Below are 27,973 nucleotides of genomic sequence, written 5' to 3' on the forward strand. Positions count from 1 at the left end.
TGGAGGTCAATGACTTTCTTTTGCTCACTTGCAATTGGCATATCTCTGACAGATATGCTCTCTGGGTCTATTGCTTTCAATGAAGGTTGGCTTGCAGCTGACACCTTTTTTTCATTCACTATGACGTCATCAATGAGCGACCAGACGCGCTTGCCTTTAAGGTTCCCTGACATGAAATGACTTCATGCTTCTGTTTAGAAAGGAAAGGGATTTGTCTACTGTTAATATTTAAATTAGCAGTTGTTGTTTTTGTCGCGTGTGCTAAAATGCTGACGCCAGATCTTTAAATGTTAGCCGCCCCGCTAATTGCTAGAGTGTGCATGTGACACGAAGCGTTTTTGCCTCGTATGTTAAGAAGACTATTGATTGTAAATACACTCAACCTTGCTCTTTTTATTTTGATTCACTAAAAGAGAAGGAGAGCTAGGTATTACTGAATGTCAGCGACGTTACTACTGCACTTCCGGACTACAAATACGGTTCGCTCACTGATTTCTGTTGCCGCGCGTGCTCCAGCGCTGACGTTCTCTCTGTAAACATGAACGTGAAATAGGTTTTTGTAGTTTTACTAACAAGTGGTAACTTGTGAACGAAGAGTTCTCATGACACAATGCACAACTTGGCGCGTTACCTCATCTTTTTTCAGTACATTGGGACAAAATACAGGTCAGTGCGTTGTGCAAGGGTTACATTATAATAGCAATCATTTATTTATTACTTCTTTACATTTTTACAGAGGAGTAGTAAAAATACCGCCACACCAGCTGGGTCATTCGGGGGTTCAGGAGCACTTGGAGGTAAGTTTTACTTATTTATACTCCACCATGCAGCTTTATTTGTAAAGCACTTTACAAACAGTAAGTGCTATATACAGAAAAAAAAATATACCAGCACAAAGCAGAGAATAGGCAGAAGGAGTACTTTATTTATTTTTCATTAAAAAAAAATTTTTTTTAAAGTAGTGTCTGCAACCTGCTAAGCATTCCAGTTGTCATAACTGGAATAAATAGAAATTATTAGAATGGAAACTGTTGCTTTTTCTGTTTTAAAAACATTTAGATAATTTTATATGTTGTTATTTTTCATTTGTCATGAATACTATAAAGCATGGCACTCAAGATTCTTTCACCGTGATAATCACCTGCCAGCATATGATCTAGATTTGGGATCTTTTTAAAATAATCTTGATTAAGAGCCCTTCACGCCATTTCAAGGCTTTTTTTTTTACATCTTGTATGCACTGAAAGTTTTGCATTTTTTCCTGTCTTTGTGCAGGAAGCAATTAAGAGACTGAGACCAGTCAACCCAGTGTCTCTGTCGGTGTCCAGTAGGACAGACAGAGGTGTCCACGCCCTCTCGAACTCGGCTCACTTTGACCTCCAGCGCAAAAACGACAAGCCTTTCACTGAGGACGTTCTGGTTAAAGCGCTCAATTTTCACCTCGAAGAACAGCAAATCAGGTGAGTCAGGCTTCATGTTATAGCTCGTTGTTCATACAGTATGTAAAGTGACAAACAATAAATTCAAAATTGAATGGGATGAGTGAACTGTAATCTGAAAAACAGTGTTAAATGGGACATTTCTGAGATGTGTTCAGCCACTTTCTTTCATTGCCAGATTTTCTTTGTCATTTGATTTAACATTTCTGTTAATGTTCCGGTGGACATTTTCCAAAAAACCATGCTCTGCTCTTGGTACAAGAATATCGTTGCATAAGCTTGTATAATAAATCTTTCTTGAAGAAGTTATGTTTTCATTTATTATTTTTTGGAAATTATTTCTCAAGCAAATTTTTCTTCACTGTCGTTCCATTTCTTTTGCTCCAATACCTTTATTGCTCATCTTGACAACTCCTTTTTATTAAAAAAAAGTAGTCTGTAAACCCTCATCACTTCTGACACATTAACATCTGTTGAAATGAACAGATGTAAAATTAAAATTATTTGTAACTGACCCAAATTTATGGTACAGAAAAGTGAATGTATTTCCTAAGAACATGTTTTCATCAAAATAACATAATAAGGATTTACCATCTGCAGTCATTGTCACTGGGCAACACAAAGGCACACAGGACAAACAACTGTGAATAAACACACACTCCTTCGTGCAGCTTAGAGAAACCAGTTAACCTACAAGTCATGTTTGTGGACTGTTTTAGCAAGCTGGAGTACCCAGAGAGAACCCATGGATGCACAGAGAACATGGAAACCCTGTGCAGAAAGAACCCAGGATCTTCTTGCTGCAATGCAACTGCACTGCTGTGCAGCAGACTGAAAATGATGCATAATTTTCCAAATAGTTGATCTGAAAAGTGTGGCTTGCATTTGTATTTAGCCAACCTAAGTCAATACTGTGAAGAACTACTTTTTTCTGCTGCTACTGGTGCAAATTTTTTGACAGTATATCTGTATCTCTACTAGCTTTGCACATCTAGACTGAAAATGTTGCACAGTTTGGAAAATAGCTCAATGTCAGTCAGGCTGGATCTAAAGCATCTGTGAAAATACACTTTTTAAGTTTTGCCACTTGTTTGGCTGTAGACTGATTCAGGTGTGGGGCATTCTGACACATACCTATGCTTTTATCCAAATTGGCTGTACACTTCAGATTATTGTCCAGTTGAAAATGTTGGTATTATTAATAAACAATAAAATCTTTTTTCGCCATTCTGGTGCTCCCAGTTTCCTCATCTTAATATCTTCATTAGGAATCTCTGCACTATTCCGATTTTTTAACTACAGTTATGTATGATTAGATAAGTTATTTACTGGCTTTTTTTTATTGTAAAAACAGCTGAAAATGAAAATGGAGAAAGTTGAATGAACAAAGATGTGGATTTTAAGGAGAGGTTGTCTTGAAGGGTCAGACCTGTGAGGACAGATGGTGTGAAACCCAAACTGGCAAACGCACACAGAACTGCTGAAGGATGGAAGGGAAGCTCCCTGCATACTGCTAATCCTCAAACCTGTAGAGAAAAGGTTGGAAAGGATTATCCCAGCTCCACTGTTAGGGCTGTGCCATCCATTAACAGACACACACACACACACACTTCCAAGGATGCTTTCATCTGGTTTAACAATATCAGCATCATGTATGTTTTTGTTTTACGTCACATTAGAAATAAGCCTGAATAAAGTCTCCCATCACCATCACTATCCGATTTTGCTGCAAAGGGAGCTTGTAACAGAAATAAAGACAGCTTTGGTCTGCCGCCTCTAGGGATGCAGAGCCAAGATGAGAATTAAACACAGACTGCACACTGTAAAAGAGAAAATGTCCTCAAGGACTGGTCTATGTTAAGGCCCAGGTTAATGGCTGTTTTCTCATAGATGGACTGGTGCCACAACAAACGCCTTATTTTCCCAAATTTGTGCAGCCACCTTTTTTATACTGTGTATGAAAATTTGATGTGGGTGTACGGTGGCGGTGGGGGACGCGAAAGCCGTCACTTCACATCGGAGGTGCTGGCAGAGGCATATACACAAGGGTTTTCTCTGCTGTGTGTCACACTCAAATCTCCTCCCCTGGTTGTGTAACCTAGTTTTTCAGATTCTACATGCGCGCGCACACACACACACGCACACACACACACAAGCGTAAATTTCTTATTGTCATTGTTGTCATACGTGTTTGAGCGTGCTTAAATGGGACTGCTACATGTCTCCCACATCATCCAGCACTCACTAACCATGTACACCATCAGACTGACTGCACTGCAGACACAAATCTGTGTGAACAAACTGTACGGCTATTGATGTGTCACATTTAGTCACTCTCATGGTGCTACAGTTTGCTGCAGCCCTTTATCAAGTTCACAATTTAACCCTGAAGAACACTCTGTCACTTTAGCCCTAGCAGTGGAGAACTCTTCTAAATTTATCTGCAATGCATCCATCAGATCTTTTTAGTGGTCAATATATATTCCTGGTTTTACTTTCTGTAGCTCAAACTCATTTCAGGTTTTGTTTCAATCCAGTGATTAAGTGAAACAATTTAAAATAAACCAGCAAGATATTAAGGAACTACAAGATAATCCATCAAAGTATATTTCCATGACCTTGACCTGCTTTTTACTCAGTTATTACTTTACACAGTTGCATAGTGACACAGTTGGTCGCACTTTAGCCTGGCAGCGAGAAAGCCCTGGCTTTGAATCCTGGCCTGGGTCTTCCTGCATGGAGTTTGCATGTTCTCTCTTTCGCTCCCGGTGCTCTGACTTCCTCCCACAGTATAAAAACATTACTGTCGGGTTCATAGGTCTTTCTGAATCGTTCTTAGGCATAAGTCTGTGTGATTGATTGTCCTGTTGTCTCTATGTAGCCCGGTGATTGGCTGGCGACCTTCCTAGGGTGTACCATGTCTCTTGCCCACTGACTACTGGAAATAAGCAGCGGCCTGTCTGAATGTCTGTTTGGTGTTGAATGAGCGCCTCACTGATTTGGGCAGCACTCAGTTTGATCGCTTTCTAACCGGTAATGACCAGGCAAACTCAAAAATCCAAACCCTTTCCAGTCAGGAAACACGGCATATAAAGAGCTACCGCATGTTTCAAAAACTAGTCAAGAGGAAGCACTTAAATCAAAGAAGACATTTAGAAGCAAACAATATGTTTTATCTCACAAGACTTGTATGTGACTACTGCAGGCTGTGAGAAAGTGGGAGAGAGCATTACATTTTGGCAGATAACAGGATACAGCTCACAAGATGCTCCTTTTCATCTTTTGAGATGAAGAACATACTGGATTTAGGACAGCTGCAGGTTTTTGGGAAATATCAGAGCTGAGGTAAAAGTAGAATTTCTTTCTTGAGTTCACAAAGAGACTGTTATTTGAGTTAATGACCAGGATACTCACTAATATAGGATATAAAAACACAGAATGTCAACCCGGAATCATTTTGTGTTTTTTTTTTATGATAATAATGATTGGTTTTATAGCAATTCTCTCACACACTGAGATGTTGCTTCTGCTTCTGATGTAAATTATTAAGCTCAGGGATATGAAGAAGAAAAAAAACATTTTGATAGTTCTTACATAATCCAATTTCATAGATTTTAAAGAGAAATTGGAATTGGCTTGAATCGTTATTGCTAGGAGAATGGAAATGGATAAAGAAAGACATTTTTCAGATTGACTTAATGGACATGCTGTTTCTAGCTTTTCCAAATCAATACCGATCTTTTGTTTTTGAAGGGTCACCCATGCTAACCGCGTCCCTGACGACTTTCATGCCCGTTATTGTGCTCAGTCTCGGACCTACGTCTACCGAATAGCGCTGGGCGTCACCCACCACACTCTGCTCCCACTCACAGACTGGAATCTGTGCTGGAGTCTCCGCAACACGTGAGTGAGCCCATCTCTATTTGCTTGCTGTCATTATTTGCACAACGTTTCTCCATTCCTGTGCTGCATCATGAGAAATAAAGCTTGGACTATGATTTTGCTCACAGTAAGCTCAGAGCTCACAGAGAATAACTGGATGTTAATTGCATGAATAGTCCCCAATCGGGAATGGTGGAGCTACGAATTAGGCACAGCGAGAAGGTTTTATGTAAGCTGACATGCCAAAAGCAAACAAGAAGGAGGCAGAGGGAGAGAGGAGGGACAGTGTGTACAAAGAGATAAAATGTTTAGGGCTTTGAAGCAAAGGCAACGTTCTTCTGGCTGTGACTACATCGAGGGAGCATGAAGGAAAAATGTTTTAAAGAGTGTATGTTTGAGCATTTGTCTGCTCTTCTCACTTCACTCTTTTTTTTTTAGGGAAAAGTAGGGCAAGTTAAGCTGCAGGCTTAAACATGCTGAACAACACCCACGCATTTTAGCCAGGTTTCCTTTTTTTTCACTCACTTTCCATTTTTTTATTTCTTCATCCCTCACTTGTTCCTCAACTCTTCTCATTCTCCTTTTCCCTAATTTCTCTCTCCTTCGTCTGCTTCTTTATCCCTCTCTCATGTTCAGCCTTTATCTCGTCTTTCTGCCCCTGAGCATCTCTGCCTCAGCAGCGTCTCTTCGTTTTCTCTTTGATCTGCCGCTCCTCTCCCGCGTCATCACACCCGCTTTTCCGCTGCAAGAAATAGCTGATAGATTGCTTTAGTTCTTTACTTCCCAAGTTGGTTTTCAGGAGAAATGAATGCGGCTCATTTCCATTTACTGTGTATTTCTCAAACTTTCTTGAAGATGCACTGATGGGGTTTCTCTTGCAAGTACAGATTTTTGTTTTTGTCATTTTTAATTTGCTTCTTCTGATGTTGACAAAGCTTTTTGACAAAGAATCTTAAAGTACACAGGCCCAATTTTCCTTTCTTGTATTTAAATGCATTGTGCATTAAGTAGCAGAGTTGAGGATGTAAATCACAGCCTTGAAGAACTTTCCAAATCCTCTTTGCAAATGGATTTTTGACAGTGGCAGTGTGATGGTATGGGGGTGGAACCTTTTCCTGCTTGAAATTATTGGGATCAGTCTCTGGGCAGAGAGATGTCAGGACATTATTTTACAACCGATGGCAATCCTATGTCTTAACTCTTTGGTACTATAGCCTTTCCTTTATTGAGTCAATAATTAAGATTTCTTTGTGCGGCAGAGGTTTTAAATGATCACATTAAGGATTTTAATGGTTCAGTCACTCCTGACCGACAGAGCCCCATCTCTGTCGGCTCATATTTCCACAATGACGTGAAGCTGTGGAGAGTCCGAGCCGTGATCCCACTCTCACTCCCTACTCGAAATGAGCCACTCGTCGACATGCCTCTGCTCTCTCACGTGGCCTTGTTCCTCAGATTGTTAATATTATATAAGTTCATGGGAAATTGGAACAAGGAGGCCTAGAAATACATCTTACTTAGTGTGAACCCTTCAGCCTGACCTAGCTATTTAGACAAGTCACTTTCAGGTCAGCATGAAGAAATCCCAATAGGACCAGAAAAGGGCTGATTTTGGGAAACTGTCCTGCAGGGAGTCACGTCATTTGTGCTTTTGAAATCAAATGTTGTGTTTGTTTCAGAGAGCTGGATATAGACGCCATGCATGAGGCTGCCGCACTGCTGGTTGGGACTCATGATTTCAGCAGCTTCAGGGCAGTGAACTCTGATTTGCCTTTTAAAAATCCTGTGAAGACGATGGATGTGGTTGCCATACAGCCTGGAAGCTCCTTCGCACATTCACATTTTCACAGGTAGGAATATGGACAGGAAGTTGTACCCAGCTTAGCTTTGGCGTGTCAATATATAATTCTTGCGTTGATGGACTTCACTTTTGAATTTTAATATACTTACAGGACCTCATATGTAAATGAGAGCTCTTTGTAAACATTTGTTAAAAAAATTCGCATTTTTTTGCTACTCACACACTTCTCACAATATTCACTGTGAATATTTACACTGTATGATTTCCTGATAAAAAATGTTTTCTGAAAAAGATTGCAATCAAAGTCCCAACTTGATTCTGATAGAGAATTTGTGGAGGATGCTAAAAATCAGGATGATGCAAAACAGGCGTTCAGCCTCAAAGACCTGGATTTCCACTGTTAGCTGAGCTGCTAATAACTGGAAGCTCCCCCTGACTTGACTTTCCAGCTACGCTCTGTATCATTTAATGCCTTCTTAAACAACTGATGTTCCCTGCTGTTAAATCAAGCAGGTATAGATGTTGTTTGTGTTAATTAAGGAGCTGTGTGTGATTATGTATTAAGAAGATTTATGTACTTTAGACAATGAGGATTCAGTATAATCCATGGCAGAGATGGAGAGAGTCGTGTGGGCTGTGGGAGATTACATTTCCATGGGGGGTCGCTCTGTATGCTAGATAACACTTCCACGAGTATTAATTATTAATCCTAAAAATATGGCGTACGTTATAGAAGTAGGTTAGAGCTTCTTAGAATAAATGTAATTTCTTATGCCCTAACCCCAGCATAAGATGCACCAGCATGAAGTGACTTCCAGCTTTAAAGGTCATCCAGTCAAGCTTGCATGCTTGCATTTCTACTAAATTAAAGTCTTTTGCATATTTTATAATTAGTTCTTGATGTGAGGCAACACTGGTCTAGAAAGCCTGCATTTGCGTTGTGTTCATTTTGTATGGTTGTCACTGTTCTAAGTAACTATGATAAAATGAAATGAAACTAAGTGATAAATTATTAAGAGATGTCAAATGTTGGCCTCAATATTTTATCCTAAAAGAGGGCATTGAAAAAGGATGGGCTTACTGGCTCTGGTTGTAAATAGTTAAACTTAAGGTGTCGTTGTTTTTTTCTTGTTTCTTATGAAGTTAATCTAATTATATTTTACAAGTAAACCACTCTCCATTTAGTCCTTGTGCTATCTGTGCAGTGCTTTCATTGAAAGTTCAAGTTTGTCTGAGGCTTGTGCTGTACTGACTGATAAATAATTCAGCTTTCTAAGTCGTAAAAGTGAGTAGATTGTAAGGATTATTACTTGTAATCTTCCATTGTCATATGAAACAAAAGTTTAAAAAAACCTTAAGCGTCCCACTAAACGACAAGCTGCTGTTCAAAAAGAAATCCAAAAATAAATCTGCATCTACGAGCCAAACTCCAACAGACTATTTACATTTTACCCAAAAGTTTCCAGGTTGAGACTAGTAACTTTAAATATGTGCACCAAGTTAACTGCATCGGTAGGTAAACGTGTTGCTTTTCTTTCTTTCTTTTTTTTAAACCTATATGTTTTGCTTGAAATGTTAGCAAAAAGTCTCAATTATAATTCATGGGTGAATTTGTTCATGCTACCATAATGATAAGGCATGTTTAGAAAATAGCTTGTCTATGTTATTAGAGCTACATTTCACACAATCATCATGTAAAAGAAATCGACGGAAGCTCAATGTTATCTTAATATTTCTAAGATATATGTGCTATCCTCCCAGCATGAGTGTTATTTTATATCTTTATTTTTCTAATTAGTTTTCCTGGTACTCTTTGCAGTCATTTGGGTCAAAAACAGCAATTCAAAAAGGCCTGTATTTTGCAACTTTTCCCGCATTCATCTACTTATGTCACAGCTGATGTCCAACTTCCAGCTTAAATAGAAAAATACTGATCTTCTCTTAACTTTTATTTGTTTGTTTGTTTGGTGACTTTGGTTTAAATACATGTGTAATAATGATGTCTGGCACACACTGCTTTCAACCCTTTGAAATGAACCTTGGTTTATATTTAATATATGTCAAATGCAATCAGACAGCGAGCTGCAAGTCACATTTGCATTTGACCCAATTCCTGCCAAATGTCTCTTTGTTTATTTGTATCTTTCTTTACCAAAACAGAAAAGAAGGAGTAGATTGCAGATTTATTGCAGAAGAGGAGCTTGTATGCCATCGCTCAAAATCCTGTGGTTTTCTGGCATATTCTTGACGTGACATTTAAACAAATCCATGCAACAATAGACTCTTGAATTTTGTCTGATGTCTGGGTGAATGTCACATGAGCCTCATCCAAGCAGACGCGGGTTGCGCCTAAATTGTCTGACATGGGTTATTTTTACCTTTCTCTTTTTTTAGTTTCCTGTCTTCCTGTTCATCTCTAATGGTTGTTAGAATAATCACATCTGTCCTAACATAATTAAAAATGAGACCTAAAAAATCGTTTTTGTTAAATCAATCATTCAGGTTAAATACAGACTTTTTTTTAAAACCTGGTTCGATGCATGCTGCTGCTAACGCTACTTTATTTTTACAGACGGCTACAATTCTGGGAGCTGACCTTTAAAAGTCGATCTTTTCTCTACAAGCAGGTTTGTTGCTCTAATCTCTTTCAAATGCCTGCTATATTAATGTGTGCTCGTCTGATTTTGCTCCAATTCATTGTGAGTGGTGCCCTCTGCTGGTGACGGCTGAGTCGGCTCAAAACAAAAACAATCGAATATCTGCAGTGATGTTTGACGTAAACCAGAGAGTGAAGCTGTGGTCGTTGTGATCCAGGTGAGGAGGATGACTGGAGTCTTGGTGGCTGCAGGCCAGGGACTGCTGTCCGTATCCCAGGTCAAACAGATCTTGGATGCGCGGGACACTCTAGCCTTCCCTCAGGGGATGGCGGCTCCAGCCCATGGCCTCTTCCTTAAAAGTGTAGACTACAAAGAGTCCGGTGAGTGAGAATGACACCGAATCTTTAGTCATATGTAATATCTCTTTTCTTTAATGTGTACAGCAAATGTATTATATTATCCAAAGCCTTTAAGAGTCTGTTCTCTCTGACAGCTAATTGAAATAAAACACATTCAGGACTTTACTGCACTCATGTTTCCAGTGTGTAACTTCTGTATTATTTTTAAAATACTTACATTTTTCTAAACTTTTTGTTTCACAACACAAATAAACAGGGAATATTTTTACCATCATCCTTTGCTGTATGAAGGCTAGTTACTCTACCATTCTTCCATCAAATGAACTATAAGTAGGTCAAAAAACATTGCACTACATGTAGATTCTTCAATTGTGTATTTATTTATTTATTTTTTTATCTTTTTGGTAAAGTTAGTTCAATTTAGCTTTTAAAGGAAATAATGTTTGGCTTACATCTAAAACTGATATCTCCCACTCTATTGTTGAGCTCACATATTCCACCATTTATGCGATTTAAACAGTTCCTCGTGCCACATTAAAAAAAAAATAAAAATCAAGTTATGCCAGTTTTCCAGTTAGGTTTTAATTCAGTATGTGCAGAAAATGTAAGTAGCTTGAAGACACTGATAGTAGCTATGAACAGCAGTTCATATCTTGTTTATCAGAGCTGGATATAGCAACATTTTGTAATGTGTGTTTGCTTTTACTAGACAATGATTTGATCTTTAATTCATTTTAAAACGGCTTGTTTTTATTTTTCAATCTGAAAGTGGCCTGTATGGCTTTGTGTTAAATTTACAGTATAAAAGATTTATAGCTGAAATGTGTGTTCCTCTCTTTTTCTTCATAAATATCAACAGTTTAAGCTTATATTGCCTTATAAATGTGTTATTAAACATCATTCTGGATAAGCTGCACAGTCGCATAGCTGTTATATGTTGCAGTTTTATTTTTGCTATGTTGTATTTTCTGTACTTGTACATCGGAAACGTCTCAGGTTAAATCTTTGTTTCTGATTTCCTCAGACCTTCTGTTCTCCCAAAAGCCTGACATCACTGAGGACCCAGAGACATGACAATACTACATGAATAACAAATATTTGATATATTTGTAAAGTCTTTATGATACTGACTATAATAAAGTTTTTTAGCAACATCTATTTTGAGTTATTGGTTATGCTTTGAACTTTGGATGTCTTTAGTTTCACCCGGGGGAAATTTTGTCTCCAAGCAATAAATGCTCAGTCTGGCTTGTCAGAATTATTTCTACTTGCTTAAAGATAAAATAACTAGAAATGTTTCTTTTTATATCTATTCAGCCCATGTCAGATGTATTTCTCACTGGTTATCGGCACTCTTACCGGTTTCTGTCAGCTTCTTTGGAGGGTCTTGTGCTTTGGTTCTCAGGTCGAGTCCTTCCGGTCTCTGAGACACAAAACCTGTCTGTTTCCTGAACATTGCCGTGCCAATCGTACTTACATAAAATTGTTTGAACATATGATTGTGACACTTCAAGACATTTTTTATCACTCTTCTATAATGTCAAATGGCATGATTAAGGTGTTTCTTTCAACTCATGGGCGAATTCACCCATGAGAAGCTTTCAAGGTAATTACACAGTCTGGGCATCTTCAAATGGTCTTAAAGCATTGTCATCCCTGTGGGAATCATTTTGATAAGTCTAATTTATCTGAAATGGGAAACATTTAGTCTGATTTCATTTTGAGGAAAACATTGTTTTTCAAGATTAACTCATCAATTATACGGTGACGTTCTTTGACCAAGTTTTTTTTTTTTTTTAAAGTTCAACATCGATGGTATTTAAAATGTCTCTGAATATTGTTGTACTTAAGGTACCACTGAGAACCAGAACCAGGGTTTCCAATCTGACATAAATAAGCAATGGAGAACAAGGTGAACCTCTATATGTCCATTTAATTCAACATGTAAGAATACATAACTGTGTCCATGAACACAGCTCCGCTTATACCACACCACACACCTTGAACCTATCATTGGCTACTACGGACACAACTTGCTGAATGCCTGTTTAGCTAATGTACACATTTATGAACTGGGTTCATAACATCAAACCATGGTGTACCATAAGTGGGAAGGTCCGGGGGGTGGGTTAGGGGGTGTTCTTTAGCAAAAGCTGCTGTGTCCATGGCTCTCACACAGAAGCATTACACTACGGGTCAACAAAGTGCACACACACACACTCAATGTATACATCCGGTTGTCCTAATAAAACTGCATTCATCACTTTCTTTTTTTTTTTCCACCTACAAAGTGTTGAGTATTCTCATGCTCATTGTCTCCTAGCTTCTCCTAATTTGCATCTGTTCAGCTAGTTTTGAGGTCCATTAACAGTCCATTAAAACCAGACTACCACCAGTTACCTTCTCTGTACCACTGATTGAGGCTTGTTGCAGATTCACACTGACTGGCAACTGGCTCTGAGGCTCCAGTGTTAACATCACACTTTTTTTTTTTTTTGGTTTGTTCTCAACATTCCCCAAACTGATACAAATGTACACTGATTTACAGTGCCTTGCAAAGTGATTCACATCCCATGTCTCATTGCAACCACAAACACCAATGCATTCTTTTGGGCGATAGACAGAAACTAGAGTAAATTTGAAAGGTGGAAAGACGAGGATTCATGGTACCTGGTTCCTGAAAACCTCTCAAAGAAAGAAACTGTAAAGTGTAGTGTACATATGTATTCGACCCCGTGTGTTGACTGCAGACATCGCCTGACTGTTGAATAGTGAGTTTGTGTCTAAGTCACTCTCAAAAACGTGGAAGAGTGGCAAAAAGAAATCCTGTTTCAAGTTCACCTCAAGCCACACAGGAGCTCTGGTCAGATGTCTGCACAACACCCTGAACCAATCCCCCTGTAAAATGTGTGGCATCATGCAGTGGGGACACCGTTCTTCGCTGAAAGCTGGTCATAATAGAAGGAATTAAAAGCAAGAAAATGTATGAGAGGCTGAAAAATGTGTGCCAAAGCTAGAAAACTAATGGTCAGACTTTCCACCAAATCTGACTAAGCAGGGGATAAAATATCGATTAAGTTTTCAAACATTAACCTTAAAAAGACTGGCGTCTGCAGTGAGAGGGTTTCTGCAAAGTGTTGAATCAGGACAGGATGAACTAAAACATATTCTAGGCACACCTCATTCTTTCCTTTTCACAGTTACAGCCCATCACATACCACTCAAATAAGTTACATTAAAGTCTGCAGTTTTAATGAAGACGTTGACAGGGGCGTGAATATTTTTGCAAGGTCCTGTAGACTCACTGTATGCTATGAAAATTAAACCTCGTCGGGAATGTCTTATTGCACTTCTTAGAAGTGACAAACCTAAATACTTCACCCATTTTTTATTCTTATACATTTTCTTAAGTATGTACACAAGTACATGTTTTCTATGCACGCAACCATGAGTCTGATTATTAGCATAAGTTCAATTCAGCATTTGGTTTCAAAAAGATAATGTAGTTCACACACCCATAATTAAAGGCTCCCCATTATTCAGTATGTATATCAAAATTTCAAGTGTTAGCCAGAACATTAAGCCCAATGTCTTAAAATAGCGATATCAAAATCCTATGCGAATATATAATGCACTTGAGGAAGGCATTGCGTATTTATTTTGTAACTCACAATCCTTTTGACGGCACAGTCTGGGTGAAGAATGGGAACTGCGCCGAGGTCTGAACTGGAGACCCTGATTAGAAATAGTTGGATGGCATAGCGACGACATGAAAGAAAAAAAAAACAAAACACTCACACCGTACCCTGCAGGTCATGTTTTGGATTTAAAATGAAATTTTATGAGTCCGATGAAGAAACAGAACATGACTTGTGATGAATGGCTGCCTGGACTGTTCAGTGGCCATTCTGGCTTTCAAAAAGTGACACAGATGGTGTGTTGATGGCTGATGAATGACTAGTGGCTAAGCAAAGAGACACCTTTATGCCTATGAGTTAGTATCATTCTACGCAGCCGAATTTGGCGTCCGACTACACACCCTGATGCTAGAGGTTATTTCAGGATTCATTTGTGTTATGAGAATACATATCAATAGCATTTGATAATATCTATCAGGCTGATAAGTTTGCATAGACCCTTAGATCCTAACCCTCACCATCTCATAAAATGATTTGAACAATCTACCGCTTGGAGCAGCATACCCAACTTCACCCTTTGTACTGACCATCTGCTTTTACATTTAAACATTTGTGGCACCTTTAAATGCTTATTTTTTTGTTTAATTTGGAACTTGTGAATATTCCTATAAATTGCTAAAAAGTTCCTAAATTTCACAAGTTTTCAAATAAATAGCTTGATAATGTTTAGAGCATTAAGATCCATACACAGCACTGAAGTTACAGACTTTATTTTTGTTTTTTAGAAAAAAAGTGTACAAAGAGTGAAATGGGGTATGTTCCAGAGATTTACAAAAAAAAAAAAACTTGTCTGAAAGGAGACATGTTCACATGTAAACAAATGATCTGTTGGTGTGGTTCTGCTCTTTTCTCTGATAGCTAAAATAAAAAATAAAAGCTTAAAACATCATAGAAGCGTAGAGTCCTTGGACAGTAAGGAGGGGCTGGGGACACTTTCTCCGCTTAGTTGGCAATTTTCTCAATTTCATCCAGATCATCTGTATCTAGTCTTTCAATTTTCTTATCTGTAGGAGGAAGAAAGCAGAGATTACAGCAGTTCAGACACCCGATCTGAGGGGTGTGTGTGTGTGTGTGTGTGTGTGTGTGTGTGTGTGTGTGTGTGTGTGTGTGTGTGTGTGTGTGTGTGTGTGTGTGTGTGTGTGTGTGTGTGTGTGTGTGTGAGAAGCTTCTTAAACTTACTGAAATGATCCTGGATCCTGTTAAGGATGTTCATGCTCATCTTGCTGTCCACCATGTTGATGGCCAGTCCCCTCTTCCCAAATCGGCCGGTACGCCCAATCCTGTGCAGGTATGTCTCGTTGTCAGGATTACCATCTTTGTCGACTGGCAAGTCGAAATTGATCACCACAGAAACCTGCTCCACATCAATGCCTGCATAAAAACAATAAAAAGAAAATCAAATCTGACTACGATGCATAATCAGACTTTAAGTTGCAGGTTTATAACAGTAAGTCTGAGTCCTTACCTCGAGCGCAGACATTTGTGGTTACCAGGACTTTCTCCTTTCCATCTCGGAAGCGGTCTATGACAGCAGCCCTCTGCTCTACTTGCATTTCTCCACTGAGCAGCGCCACCTGGTGGCCTTCTCTGGACAGCTCCCCAGCAAGCCAACCTGCAGTTTTCCTCGTCTGGATTGGACAGAGGAACAAATAAAAACAACAATAAGGTTGCTGCCGCCACTCGGCAGAGAGAATAACGCAACAAGTTTCAGGTTCTGTGCACTGAGGGAAAAATGACCATCCAATTTTCTCAGAGCATAATTATAACCAATGCTCTCTTAAACAAAGATTTAATCATTTAGTGGAAAAGAAATATGCACAATGTTTTTAATGCAGGAAGTGTGAAAAAATGAGCTCACATGGCAGAAGATCATGGCCTGAGCGATGGTAATGGCTCCATAGATGTTACAGAGAGCTTGGAACTTCTCCTCTCTGCTATTGCAGAGCACAAAGTACTGCTTGATGGTGTCCAGAGTTTCCTCCTCTCTCTTCAGCTTGATGATGTTGGGTTCGGGCACGATGCGCTGCGCGAAGCTCCAAACGCTCTCTTCAAACGTGGCTGAGAACAGCAACATCTGGCAGTTCTTCGGCAGCATCCTATTGAGGGAGCACGTAGACAGAGTTGCAAACCATCCATCCACTGTGCTAAGAGGAAGCTTTTCAAACAATAAATCTGTTGCTTTTTGAACTTGTATGAGACACACATTAATATCTTTAGTTGTGAACACAAGACTTTCTTTCCTTTGCTTCTTCCTTGGTGTGGTTGAGTGCCTTTAGTTAAATTTAGTTGTATATATTATTATTATTATTATTGTGTGTATTGTTATTATTATTGTGTGTTTATTTTATTTATTGTATATATTTGACTTTTTGCACGGGAGTTGAAATAGAAATTTTGTTGAATCCTGTTCAATGACAATAAATGCTGTCTGTCTGTCTGTCTGTCTGTCTGTCTGTCTGTCTATCTGTCTATCATTTCTACACGAGTCAGAAATGAAAGCGTTTTTCTGGTAAAGGTTTAGCCTGCGTCCGAGGAAATTTTTTCAAATTCTAACTTTGTTGTTGTAGATCTTTTAACTCAGCAGGTTGTGTTAATTCAAAACAGATTGGCCATTGCAAAGTAGTAAAATAAAGAGTTTTCTAATCACTGTTCATTATAAATTCCCAAATTCAGACTCAAATTTCTACATTAAATTGTTAGCTTCTTAAAACGGATTTCTGAATTTCAGTCATTTTGATGTCAAATCTGTATAGGTCAATATGATTGCATTATGGACTTAGACTTAGACTTGACTTTATTGATCCCTTGGGAAGACTCCCTCAGGAAATTATAGTTGGATTTTTCCTATAATTATTTCTATATTGATATGGTTCCTAACATTTAACTAAAGTAAAAAAAATGACAATTCAGTTAACATTCAAGATTCATTTATTTTTTTTAACATATGGCTAATTTGAAATTAAATTCGATCAAATATTGAGTTACACGTCTTTCAGTTTACCTCTGGATTCGGATACTCTGGTCCTGGTGTCCCTGCGTGGCGATCATGACGTCGGCTTCGTCCAACACAAACACTCTGATCTTCTTGGGATCTATAAACCGAAATTTATTGCACCAGTCCAGCATTGTACCAGGTGTCCCAATAACTATCTGTTCCTGCAGTTTACTGCCTCGTTCCACTGGAAAAGACCCAAGACAACACTGTTCATGATTAAGGCAGAGCAAAAGAAATGACTTGCTTTCTTTTTGGCAGCAAAGTGCTGTAGAGAGACTCACACTTGTTCCCTCTAATGGCGTAGACTAATTTGACTTCAGGATAATATTTGCCCATCTGTTCGATAACTTTGCCGGTCTGAAGTGCCAGTTCGTATGTTGGTGACACACACAAGCACTAATGGAGAAGAACCAAAGAAACGTTGCAGCTCAAGTGTTGAGAAGAACGTTGCACTTTTACGTAAGCATGCAGATGTTGTGCTAACCTGGGGATATTTGTTGTTGGGGTCGACGTGGCTGAGCATTGCCAGGACAAAGGCGGCCGTTTTTCCTGTCCCTGACTGAGACTGAGCAATCAGGTTCTGTGGACTTCAGGAAAAAACTAAATTTGATTCCAAGTAGCAAGACATATTTCAGAAAAAGAAAGCAGCCCTCTTTCAACTTGTCTCAAAAAAACAGTTTTTACGAAGTATAGAAAACATCAAGTAGAACTCACGGCTCTGCCAGCATCATGGGTAAGGCGGTCTCTTGGATTTTAGATGGTCGATTGAACCCCATGGCATACACACCCTGAAGAAGCTGTGGTTTGCTGTGAAGAAATAAAAAAAAAAAACAAAGCCAACTGTTTTAGTGATTTCTTTTAGTACTGTCCAAAACACCCACAATGAAGGAAGGACATTTGAGAGTGATGAAGACAGAAAGGACAAAAGGAATGAATCAATGAAGGAAAGACAGACAGAAGGGACAAAAAAAATTATTATTCATTTTGAATGTAAGAACACAGAGGAGACACTTACAGTCGTAGCTCTTCAAAGGACTTCACAGAGTATAGTGGGGAGTTTGGATCCTTCTGGAGAACTTCCACTTGATTTGTCGTATTTACGAGATTATTCCGTATCAGCTTGTTCAACAGCGATTGTGCTGCTTTGTCCTCTGAAAGACATACAAGGCAAAGCAACCTTAAAGCACAACACACTGAGCAACTTGAATGGGAGCAATCAGTCATATTTTGGACATAGTCACATATCAAGCTCCTCACCCTTGTCGTCATCATCTGCAGGTTTGGCGTCACCTTCAGCTTCTGACTTTGCAGCCCCACTACTGGAGTTTGTGGCATTTGAAACGGTACCTAAAAAGTAGACTTTTCAAGTTGATTTTTGCTTTTAAACACGTGCTATAAAATGAAGATGGCACGTTATAAAATGATTAAATGGATAGAGTTAATCACTCTATCCAAATGATTAAATAGTTGTGTACAACTGAGCACTAATTGAAGAGATACAAAACTGTAAATTAACAGGGAATCAGTATAAGTAAAGGATCCATCCATATCAAAAATTACACTTGGCCATTTTTAATTAATTTGTCTTTTTTTTGTTTTGTTTGTTTTCTAATTTTTTTTTAAACAAAAGTTCCAGTCCGTTCCTACAAACCCTGTGGCTGTGGTACGTGTGTGTGTCAGTGGCGTTCAGTTCATGTTCATTTGAGTTAATGGGTTTAAAAAAAAAAAAGCCAGATTAAGATATGGATAATAAGCCTGTCAAATCAATTAATCACATAATAAATTAAAAATTAGCTATCATTCTTTGAGAGGGAGAACTTATATTATTATGCCATTTTCAACATGTCAGTAGAAAATGGTCTTAAAATAACAATATCATTGTTATGGCTATGATTTCCAAGACAACAATAGTCCAGAAACATTTGTTATTGTGACAGGCATAAATATGGAAACCCTTCAATTAAGGCAACAACAAGCAAGGCATTAAGGTTTTCTCTAAGATTTAGATTGAAAATTGAACCAGATGAGCATGATGGACAAAGAGTAGCTGAAGAAATAACACAGCGCCCACAGGCAGGAAAGATGAAGAAAACTAAAGTTTTTTAATGATTGCTTAAACTATGAAGACATACATTTACATGTTATTACTGTATAAATGCTCCCAGAAACATTGACTGATTAAATCTCTGTCTGTGAATCTGTGTGAAAGTGAAGACTTTGTGCAGTCAACCTTGAAGACTTTCTTTGCACATTTAATACATTTAATTATGTAAATAATGGTAATTTCTAAATTAATCAGATAAACTACAAAATCATAAGGGGTAATAAAATATGCATCTACTGCACTCCTTAAAGATGTCCTGCAAAATATTTAAACTACATATTTAGAAACTGAAGAAGAATTTCAGCATCAGCCCTCAACAATAGGAGTTTGACATCCCTGACTTAAATTACACTATCAATATATTGTTCAGGCAAAGTTATAGTTCTTTAGATCATTTCTTGTTAAACATCATTGTACAAGTCAGAAACGGGACATTTCCCATTTGACTTCCGACTTTGTATTTTACCACGACACAAACACTGGAGAACTGTACAAAAATTATATGACATAAGAATTATATTGTCAACAAAATTACGCTTCGCTTTGTTATTTCTATTTTATATGTAATGTAGTTACACTTACCATTTTCTTCTGGTTTCTCTTTTATCTGAAGACTACTAATCTGTGGGAAAGAGGATGATAAAAGTGTTCAATCAGAGCCGTAGTCAGTACTAGTTAACAACTGTGTGCTTGAATCATTTCCATGCTAGCCCGCTACGTGCTAAAGCTACCATGGGGCTAACTTAGCCGGTAGTTTAGTTTTATGAGTCACAGAACTTAAAAAGGAAAAACTGCCGCAAAGATCGGCTACCTATTTGGCAGCACTATCACTGGACAATTATGCACGTTAGGAACCAACCACTGACACCTATTTTTCATACAGATACTTCCCACAAAAGGCAAAAGCATAATTTTAAACAGGCTAACAACAGGTTAGCTCACGTTGCGTAAGTTTTACCGATTCTGCCGCGGCTTCCTGCTCATCCACGGCCTGCGCCCAAGACTCTGAAGCCATTACGGGACAGGTTGATGTACCACTGTTACAGTCTGGATAGATGAGATTGAAGTCTGGCTCTGAATGACCACTCGCTGATGTAAAGTAACTACTTGTTACAATGGCGTGCCAATCCCGATTCTGGAGGAGTGTGTAACGACTTAACGTTTCCGGCTGATTTAAAGGCATTAGCAACAATAGTTCCTATTTTGAAAATAAATAAAATTGAAAAATTATTTCAAATCTTTTTATAAATAATATGCAAAATTATGCTATCACAATGATAACAACAACAATTATTATTATTATTATTATTATTGTTATTATTACTATTATTTATTTTATTTATTGATTTTTTGGTAGAAGTAGTAGCAGCAGCAGTAGTATTCAAATATTTACACTTTCACACAACCCAAAATGGGCACTCATAAACTGAGCCATCAGTTTATTACTAATAACAAAAAATAAGCCTCAAAATAAATTAGCTCAAATACACCACAAAGTGTCATTTTCTTTTTAATATTTTTGTAAAACCAGATGATTAAAATAGTGATGCACTATTCAGTCGCTTAGCCTGCAGAGGGAGTCAAAGTCCTTGCATAGTATGCAATCTGATCTGCTGTGTGTCAAAACGTACTGGTAAAAACACAGTTGCACCGATAATAATAATAATAATAATAATAATAATAATAATAATAATAATAATAATAATAATAATAATAATAATAATAATAATAATAATAATAATAATAATAAAAAAACAGGATGTGTTCTTATTTTTATTACTATGGTATGATAATTGACACCTATCATACAGTGGGTAGGTTTATTATTAACAACTAGACAACTTGTATAACTCCTTCAGCAATGATGAAATGACACACACACACACACACACACAAACACACACACATATAGAGAGAGAGAGAAAGAGAGAGAGAGATCTAATCATAATTCACAAAAAAGTGTCACATAATAGCTGCACAGAGCATATTTGGTATGTACATTTTTTCATGATACACAACCACAAAATAGAATTTATAGTGAGCTTTAATAATACATCAAGCACAATCGGATACATAAAAGGTGAATTTAATTTTTTTTTGCTTTTAGCTCTGTTGGACACTTCTTATGTATTCTTCTGTATTAATCTCTTTTGTTAAGTTAATGCAGAAATTAAATTTGCTGAGATAATCCTACCATCAACTAAATGCTCTTCCTCTGTTGTTATTAAGTTTTTACATTTCTCTAAAACATAAGTAATCCTACATTAGTTCTTTGGTATCTTTTTTTATGCATCAGCTCTATCGTTCTAAATCCCCCAGTCAGACTGAGGAAGGCCTCTTACACTGAATCAACTTCTGTGGGAGATTTCTTCATGTCATAGTGGAGTTTCTCCTCTCCACTGTCAGCATGAGGGGTTACTGTAAAATCACCAATCGCACAGCAAATTGACACAATTGTTTTCAAATGATTTTTATCAGAAATATTAATGATTAAAAAAAAAAGGCCCAAATGCATTTTTACAGCTCTCTATGTAATTTTATTCACTTGCAAAGCACAAGACAATTATTCCATCTGACAAGAAGAAAGCCAACTTTGTTCGCACAGACATTCTGTTTGTTACATAATCAGGCTGAGATGCAAAATAATAATAGTTTGGTGTGTCAGTGTAAGCTGAGGTACTAACCACAGGCATGTAGGATCAGTCCCGGTCACCTCAGGAGCATGACTGCAGTGGCTTGCTGCTCTTTAAGTTAATGCAGAATTGATTTCACACATTTCATCCACCCTGCTGAGACAGATAGATGGAGGATGACACTGGGTTTGGGTTGCGTTAAAGGGAATTACATTCATCTTTGTTCTTCTATCTCCCTTCCTTCCACTACGTGTGCTGTACACTGGTGGTTGTTGAGACATCTGCTAGTAGACAAATTTGTCAAAGATTTCAAAGAGAAGAGTTTACAACTGCCTCCAATCAGCATCCTTGCCAGAGGTATCCATAGCAACTGAAAGAGTAAAAGGAAGGTCTGAGGTCTCCGGAGAATTGGGAAGACAAGGAGGGACGGACTTTGTTTGCCAGATAAGGACTTATTTCAAGCACCGAATGTGACAGAGAGGGTATCAAAGCAGACATTGAGTGAACAATTTGAGAGAATAAACAGCACAAAAATGGATAATAAAAGGTCAACTTAACTCTTTTCAATTTTTATATATGTTTACAGTAAAGATGCTTCTATTATATCCTCATGTTCAGTCTAGATTTTTTTTTTCAGCATTATGTCTTGAATTTAAAAGATGACATTGTGCCGTTCTTTGTGTTGTTTTTCAACAATGACACGTGGTGAATATCAACAAAAGGCTTTAAAAATAAAAACTGTCCTCAGTCATTCATACAGTCGTTCATACACCGACTAGGACTTATAAATGGGCAAACCTGCAGTTTGCCGTGGGCCCCGGTAACGCCTCATCTTTTGCAGCTTACCGGAGGAGTTTTACAAATTCAGCAAGTGTTCGCAACATTTGCATTTAAATAGACTGGGCATATAAATCCAATATTAACGGCCCTTCAAGTTTTTGGAAATAAATTGAATATATCTGTGGGTTCTGAACTGTTGCTGAGGGAAGGCATCCAACAAATACATCCTGATAGGTTATTACGGCACTAATTCATTCGGAGAGCCTCCTTCAAGATCTGGATGGCACAACATTATGGGGCATGTTATTTATCAGGCAGCTTATATAGATAGATGCATTGCTGCTACTCTCTGAGCCACAAATGTTTCAGTAAAAATTGTAGAGCGGTTTATTTAGTAGCTCTCCCTGTGACCGTTGATGTCAGTGGTATTGGTTTATTTTATTTTATTATTTTGTAGTTTAATGAGATGAATGTGATTACAGTCTTTAGTACAGTGAATATCTTGGTTCAGATTTGTGAAGGGTTTACTGCATAAGAAAGCACTTCTAATATTTCTGAAAATATACACACATCAACATGGATGAACTATACAGTGCCTCACAAAATATTCACAACTCTCGAACAGTTGGATGATTTTCACATTTCATCTATAAACCGCAGCGTGTTTGACTGATAGTTTTGATTTATTTTTATTTTTTTACAAATAAAAAACTGAAAAGTCGATCCTCTTGCCCCCAAGTGAGCATGTAGTAGAGCCCCTTTAGCCATAATTATTTCATCTCAAACTGGGATTAGTGAAATGTTTTGGAGCTGAATTGAAATACAGCTGCAAGTCGTTCACACATCAAGAGACTGAAACATTTTCCCATTCTCCTTTGCAAACAAACTCAAACTCAATCATACTGGATGGGTAACCACTTTAAAGATTAAAGTCTTGACAGAAATTCCCATTGAAATTTAGGTTCTGACTTTAACAGGGCCACTTTAGCATCTTGATATGCTGTAAGCCAAACTCCTCTGGTGTAGGAGCTATACAGGTCATAATCCTGTGGAAGGACAAAGGTTTGCTTCAGTTTGAAATCTTTTGTTGCCCCTAATGGGTTTAGCTATATTATCTCATCGTGTTAGACAAGTTTCCTTGTTTCTGCTGAAGAGAAGTTGTCCCACGATTTTATTGTCGTATCATGTGGATGGTGTATATAGATGGTGTGCAGTGTTAGCTTTGTGTCCTATGTAGCATTTTGAATGAAAGCCAGAAACATTTTATGCATCACTGTCAATCTCTGCAGCTCCTCTGCAGTTAGTATGGGCATCTTGGCTTTAGTAAGGGACTGTCGTTCCAGTTTATGAAGCTATGTGAACACATTTCTAAAACACTGATACCTCTGAAGTATCAGTATCATTTATCTCGTCCACAACGATCGATACTATCGCACAAAAATGATGCCACGTGTAAAACTACATTGCCCATGGATTTATTTTGTGTGCTCATGTCATTTTTTTTCTTTTTTTTTTTTTACCAAGATAGCTTTTAGATACATAGCTGTCCATTGGTAGTTAATTAATCTGAATCAAAGAGAGACAAATCCTGCAAACACGAACAAGCTGTAAGAACGGGTCCGTGGGTGAAAGGCAGACAAGCGATCGGGGAGAAAGCGAGATTAAGGGTGGATTCTCTCCAGACCTCTTCATCCCATTTTCTTCTGGTAGAAGTCATTAAGATTCATACCCCTGATTCTTCACTTCTTACTACTGCTCTCTTCATGCATCTTTATCAGAGAGGGAGAGGGAAAAAGAAAACAAATAAAAAAATAAATAAATAAATTTAAAAAAACCTGCACACCCACGCCAGAATCTAAAATGGTGATGCAGCACTTGTTTTCAGTCAACAAGCGAGAGGATACTGAGAGAAAGTGAGCTAGGGCCAGAAGAAGTGCAATAGATGGGAAGAGTTAGGGGGCGCACAGCTGGTTTGTATTCCTGAGGCTTAGCTTAGAGGCTGCTGGTGCACAGTGGACATCACTGAGGAATTTCAATGCGGGTGCAACAACTTGCTTATGTCTGAACCTCTGTACTTTATAAACTTGGGTGTTTTAGCAGAAACTGTTTCATCAGGTCAAGTATCATCAAATCAACCACAAATTCAAGTTTTATTTACAGCTTGTAAGTTGTGCTTTAGAAATATTTATTACAAGACCTTTTAACGTAAAATGAGCACATTTTAGTTTTCCTGCATGCTGTTTTTTTTTCTATTTTTTTTGTGCTTCTTGCTCTGAACAACAGCAGAACATTTTCCCGAGCAAATGTACACTGACAAGTGGAGGCAAAAAATTTCCACAGCCAGCAGCAAAAATCCTGCTTACTCTGGTTTCTTTGTACATGTTTCATAGCATCACAAGATGCTATCTTGTGATGGTATTAGCTAGAGCTAATAAACATTATGGTGGACAAGGGTCTTCTACCAGATTTTGGAACAGATTCCAAACCATTTGAGTTTGAACGGGTTCAACTTCATGGGTCTAAACCAGGTTGAGTCAGATGAGATTTTCCCCCAAGCCCAGGGGCAGAGAAGCCAAAACAAACTGTGGTGATAACAGGTGACGAATTTGTTCATAAACTTGTTTTTCCATTTGATTGATTTCCATACATATTTGACACAAACCACACCACTTTATTTAGGCGCCCCCAAATGGCTGGTATTACAATTTTGCGCTTCTTTTTTTTTTTATAAAAACAAACTAAAAAGCACAAAATTTTGTTTTGGATCTAATCCAATAACATAGTGGTTCAAAATACAATTATAAGAATTTACTGCATAAGACAGTGCAGATCCAGTCTGTTGTGGACTTTGGGGCCAAAAAACAAATTTGATTTGGGGCCACACTGCCTTTCAAGCCTTTAAAATCACAGAGTTGGTTTTGGCTTGACCCTCATTGTTTCCTTGCTTTATTTACTGTATAAAAAGTGAAGTAAACAAGTTGCAAATATTAGGGCTTTATCTCTCAGTCGTATTTGAAAAATACATCATTTTATAAAGGATTTGGTAAATCTGGAGAGGAATTCCAGTTTAACTGATTATGATTTCAAGCATACACATAAAATTGTCTTTTATTGACTTAATAATTAGAATAAAATGCTTGATAAACACACAGAAGACATCGCTCTGTCTATCAGCCTGTTGTTTCCCTTGAAGCCAATGCTTAAGAATTTTATTCATATGATGAGTCTCATCCTGTTTCAGGTAACTATGGAGGCTCAAGTCGTCCTTTGAGGTCTCGGTAGAAGTTTTTTAAATCAAGAAAATAATCCCTGTCCTGCATACAATAATATCAGACATTGCATATTATTGTATGCTCCCAGTCCATATATGGCGCTCAGTTCCTGAGGGGCTAATGTACGGCCTATTTTGGTTTCATAAAAAAGCTTTTAAAATCACTCGTCTCCTTTGAAAATCAATTAGAAGGCTAATTAGGATTAGATGCAAACTGACAGTTTTGTAGTGTGGCTTAAATACAATTCTCTTAACATCAGGGATTTTGCAAAAAATAAAAAATAAAAATGAATTTTTAAAATTTATTTTAAAAATATATTATTTTAGTACATTTGCATCAACTTGCTGATTTTAATTGTACACAGTCAAATATTAAATGTTAGACTATTGTGGAGCTATGCACTAAATTATATGCACTAAGTCTGGACAAAGTCCAGTGATTCAAATCTGGCCAGTGAGCTTTTCGTGTTGTGTGGAGTTTGCCTGGACCTCTGTGTCTTCCTCTCCGAGTCCAGTATTATGCATCTTAGTGTGCATGCAGCATGCATGAGTGGCTGCATTTTTCCTATTTGCCTCAATGACAATCAAGCAACCTGTCACGGTAAGCGCTCCTGGCCATTGGTGGCTGGAAACAGTCTCCGAAAATAGATGGATGAAACAACTGCTTACCAGCCGATGTGGTTAAGACAGAAGAACAGGCATATTCTCTTTGTTTCTAACAATCAGTTTTGCTTGCAGTATTTTCCCGGCAATGATGAGCACTGAATTTCATCTTTCCTTCTTTCACGGCTGGGACTTCCAGCTATTAACCCCACGAATATCAGCTTGATTCCCGCATAGCTTATAGCACAGTGCTGAGCACCCTTGATTTCTCCTGAAAATCTTCAACAAAATTGTGCAGACTACTCATTTGCTCAGACATTAGCAGTCACTGACAATCAGGCAGCCATGTTCACTCACCCAGTTGGGCCAAAAGAGCCTCAGGGCTGTCAGGCCTCAGCGCAACAATTTTCAATTCCTTAATAATTTATTGATGGCAGGCAGTCAAATTGCATATCAATTATGTAGTAGGGCTCAGTGCAGAGTTGATACAAAATACCCTTTGAGTTGGGCTCATTCATGCTCACAGACCTGCAGACATATATACTATGTTTAGTCCCACGTGGTCGAGGGCCGGCACGCTGCACGCGTGCAGTCTGCACCAGTGAGCCGTGTAATGCTGGCTGATGGTAAAAATGCCTCTCATGTTTTCATTTATGACTCTGTCTTTGAAGATGTGCTCAGGATTCAGCCCCAGAGGTGAGAAATTGAGCTTTGTTTCCAGTGGCGGGGGCTGGAAAAGTACATCAGCTCCTCTACAGAGATGGTGACATGGAGGAACACGTGCGAGGCTTGACCACTGATGACAATATGTATTCCAATCCCTGACTCCACAGCACTGTGTTTACAATAATCTTCTTGCAAGGTAGTATTTCTGTCAAAAAAAAAAAAAAAACTGTCAGAGAAAAGAAAGTGTTTCACATTTTGCACCTGGGCCGGCCCAAGGCATAAGCAAAATAAGCAGCCGCTTAGGACCCCCAAGGCCACTAAGGGACCCCCTCAGTGGAACTGATTTTTATTTATTTATTCATTTTGTAATAATTTCTATGTCATTATAACATCAAAACACACAATTTTACTATAAATGTATATATACTATATATATGCTATGAATAGCATATATTTGATAATGTATGTAGAAATAATAATGTTATTGATGAAAAGAACAAAAATGATCTGCTCTCGGGGGCCCCTGGTGGCCTCGATAGGTATTGCACGCTTCACCGGTATCATCAGAAGTTAAGTAAGAAAAACAATGTCTCAAAAAAGGACTTATCCTTCAGGGGAAAAAGCCAAGATGAAGGTTTCTTTCAATGTGCCTTGATAATATAATGCAATGTAAAAGATTTGTAAAGCTGTTAATAGAAAATTTGCTTGATAGCGACCTTGATAGCGACCTGGAACGGTCCAGTTCAACAGCCAAACATTTATACGAAGGTCTTTGTGTTTGTGTGAAACTGAGTTTAAACTTTAAATGAGTTGATTCTCGTGGTTTGCTTTTTATTTCTGAGGTATTTTTGGCTTCAAAAAGCCATGTTTGATAACGTTTGATTTTGGTTGATATGATTTTTTTTTTTTTGTCTGAAATGTTGCTAAATATAGCAAGAAAGTCACTGAGTTGGCAACAGCGGAGTGAATATTGTTAACTGTAAACGTTCAGACCTGACCTGGTTGGAAGAGGACAGAGGCTGATTTTTAAACCTTTGGTAGCGAAGATAAAATTAGGAGATAAGATGGACTTCACATGTAAGTATTGGCCGATCACGATCCCCCAAAATTAAGGAAATTGGCGCCCAGAAATCAACTGGTCGATA

At 38.1% G+C, this 27,973-nt stretch overlaps 2 protein-coding genes across 2 annotated transcripts; one reads left to right on the top strand and one right to left on the bottom strand.

The window, feature by feature from the left end:
* The first annotated feature begins 141 nt into the window (after nucleotides 1–141).
* pusl1 (pseudouridine synthase like 1) lies at nucleotides 142–11,225 on the top strand. The gene is made up of 8 exons (XM_055026023.1): nucleotides 142–666; nucleotides 737–797; nucleotides 1,276–1,460; nucleotides 5,193–5,342; nucleotides 7,001–7,171; nucleotides 9,695–9,749; nucleotides 9,937–10,099; nucleotides 11,103–11,225. Exons 1-8 carry the CDS (start codon nucleotides 611–613, stop codon nucleotides 11,150–11,152), a joined length of 891 nt encoding a protein of 296 aa, XP_054881998.1. The 5' UTR covers nucleotides 142–610; the 3' UTR covers nucleotides 11,153–11,225.
* Nucleotides 11,226–11,991: 766 nt separating this feature from the next.
* Nucleotides 11,992–20,033, bottom strand: ddx19b (DEAD-box helicase 19b). The gene is made up of 12 exons (XM_055026011.1): nucleotides 19,834–20,033; nucleotides 19,458–19,497; nucleotides 18,029–18,118; nucleotides 17,787–17,922; nucleotides 17,486–17,578; nucleotides 17,256–17,358; nucleotides 17,053–17,167; nucleotides 16,778–16,955; nucleotides 15,635–15,872; nucleotides 15,242–15,404; nucleotides 14,956–15,147; nucleotides 11,992–14,780 (listed from the first exon to the last, which is right to left on the bottom strand). Exons 1-12 carry the CDS (start codon nucleotides 19,888–19,890, stop codon nucleotides 14,719–14,721), a joined length of 1,467 nt encoding a protein of 488 aa, XP_054881986.1. The 5' UTR covers nucleotides 19,891–20,033; the 3' UTR covers nucleotides 11,992–14,718.
* Nucleotides 20,034–27,973: the final 7,940 nt, after the last annotated feature.

The sequence above is a fragment of the Poeciliopsis prolifica genome, unplaced genomic scaffold, assembly GCF_027474105.1.
Source record: "Poeciliopsis prolifica strain line A6 unplaced genomic scaffold, Auburn_PproV2 SCAFFOLD003, whole genome shotgun sequence".
Taxonomy (NCBI): domain Eukaryota; kingdom Metazoa; phylum Chordata; class Actinopteri; order Cyprinodontiformes; family Poeciliidae; genus Poeciliopsis; species Poeciliopsis prolifica.

Coding starts and splice junctions, on each gene's coding strand:
- pusl1 (XM_055026023.1), top strand. CDS start 611: ATGCACAACTTGGCGCGTTACCTCATCTTTTTTCAGTACATTGGGACA. Junction 667..736: donor TACATTGGGACAAAATACAG/GTCAGTGCGTTG, acceptor ACATTTTTACAG/AGGAGTAGTAAAAATACCGC. Junction 7,172..9,694: donor GCACATTCACATTTTCACAG/GTAGGAATATGG, acceptor TTATTTTTACAG/ACGGCTACAATTCTGGGAGC.
- ddx19b (XM_055026011.1), bottom strand. CDS start 19,890: ATGGCTTCAGAGTCTTGGGCGCAGGCCGTGGATGAGCAGGAAGCCGCG. Junction 16,956..17,052: donor CGCCATTAGAGGGAACAAGT/GTGAGTCTCTCT, acceptor GGTCTTTTCCAG/TGGAACGAGGCAGTAAACTG. Junction 15,405..15,634: donor AGGCCATGATCTTCTGCCAT/GTGAGCTCATTT, acceptor TGTCCAATCCAG/ACGAGGAAAACTGCAGGTTG.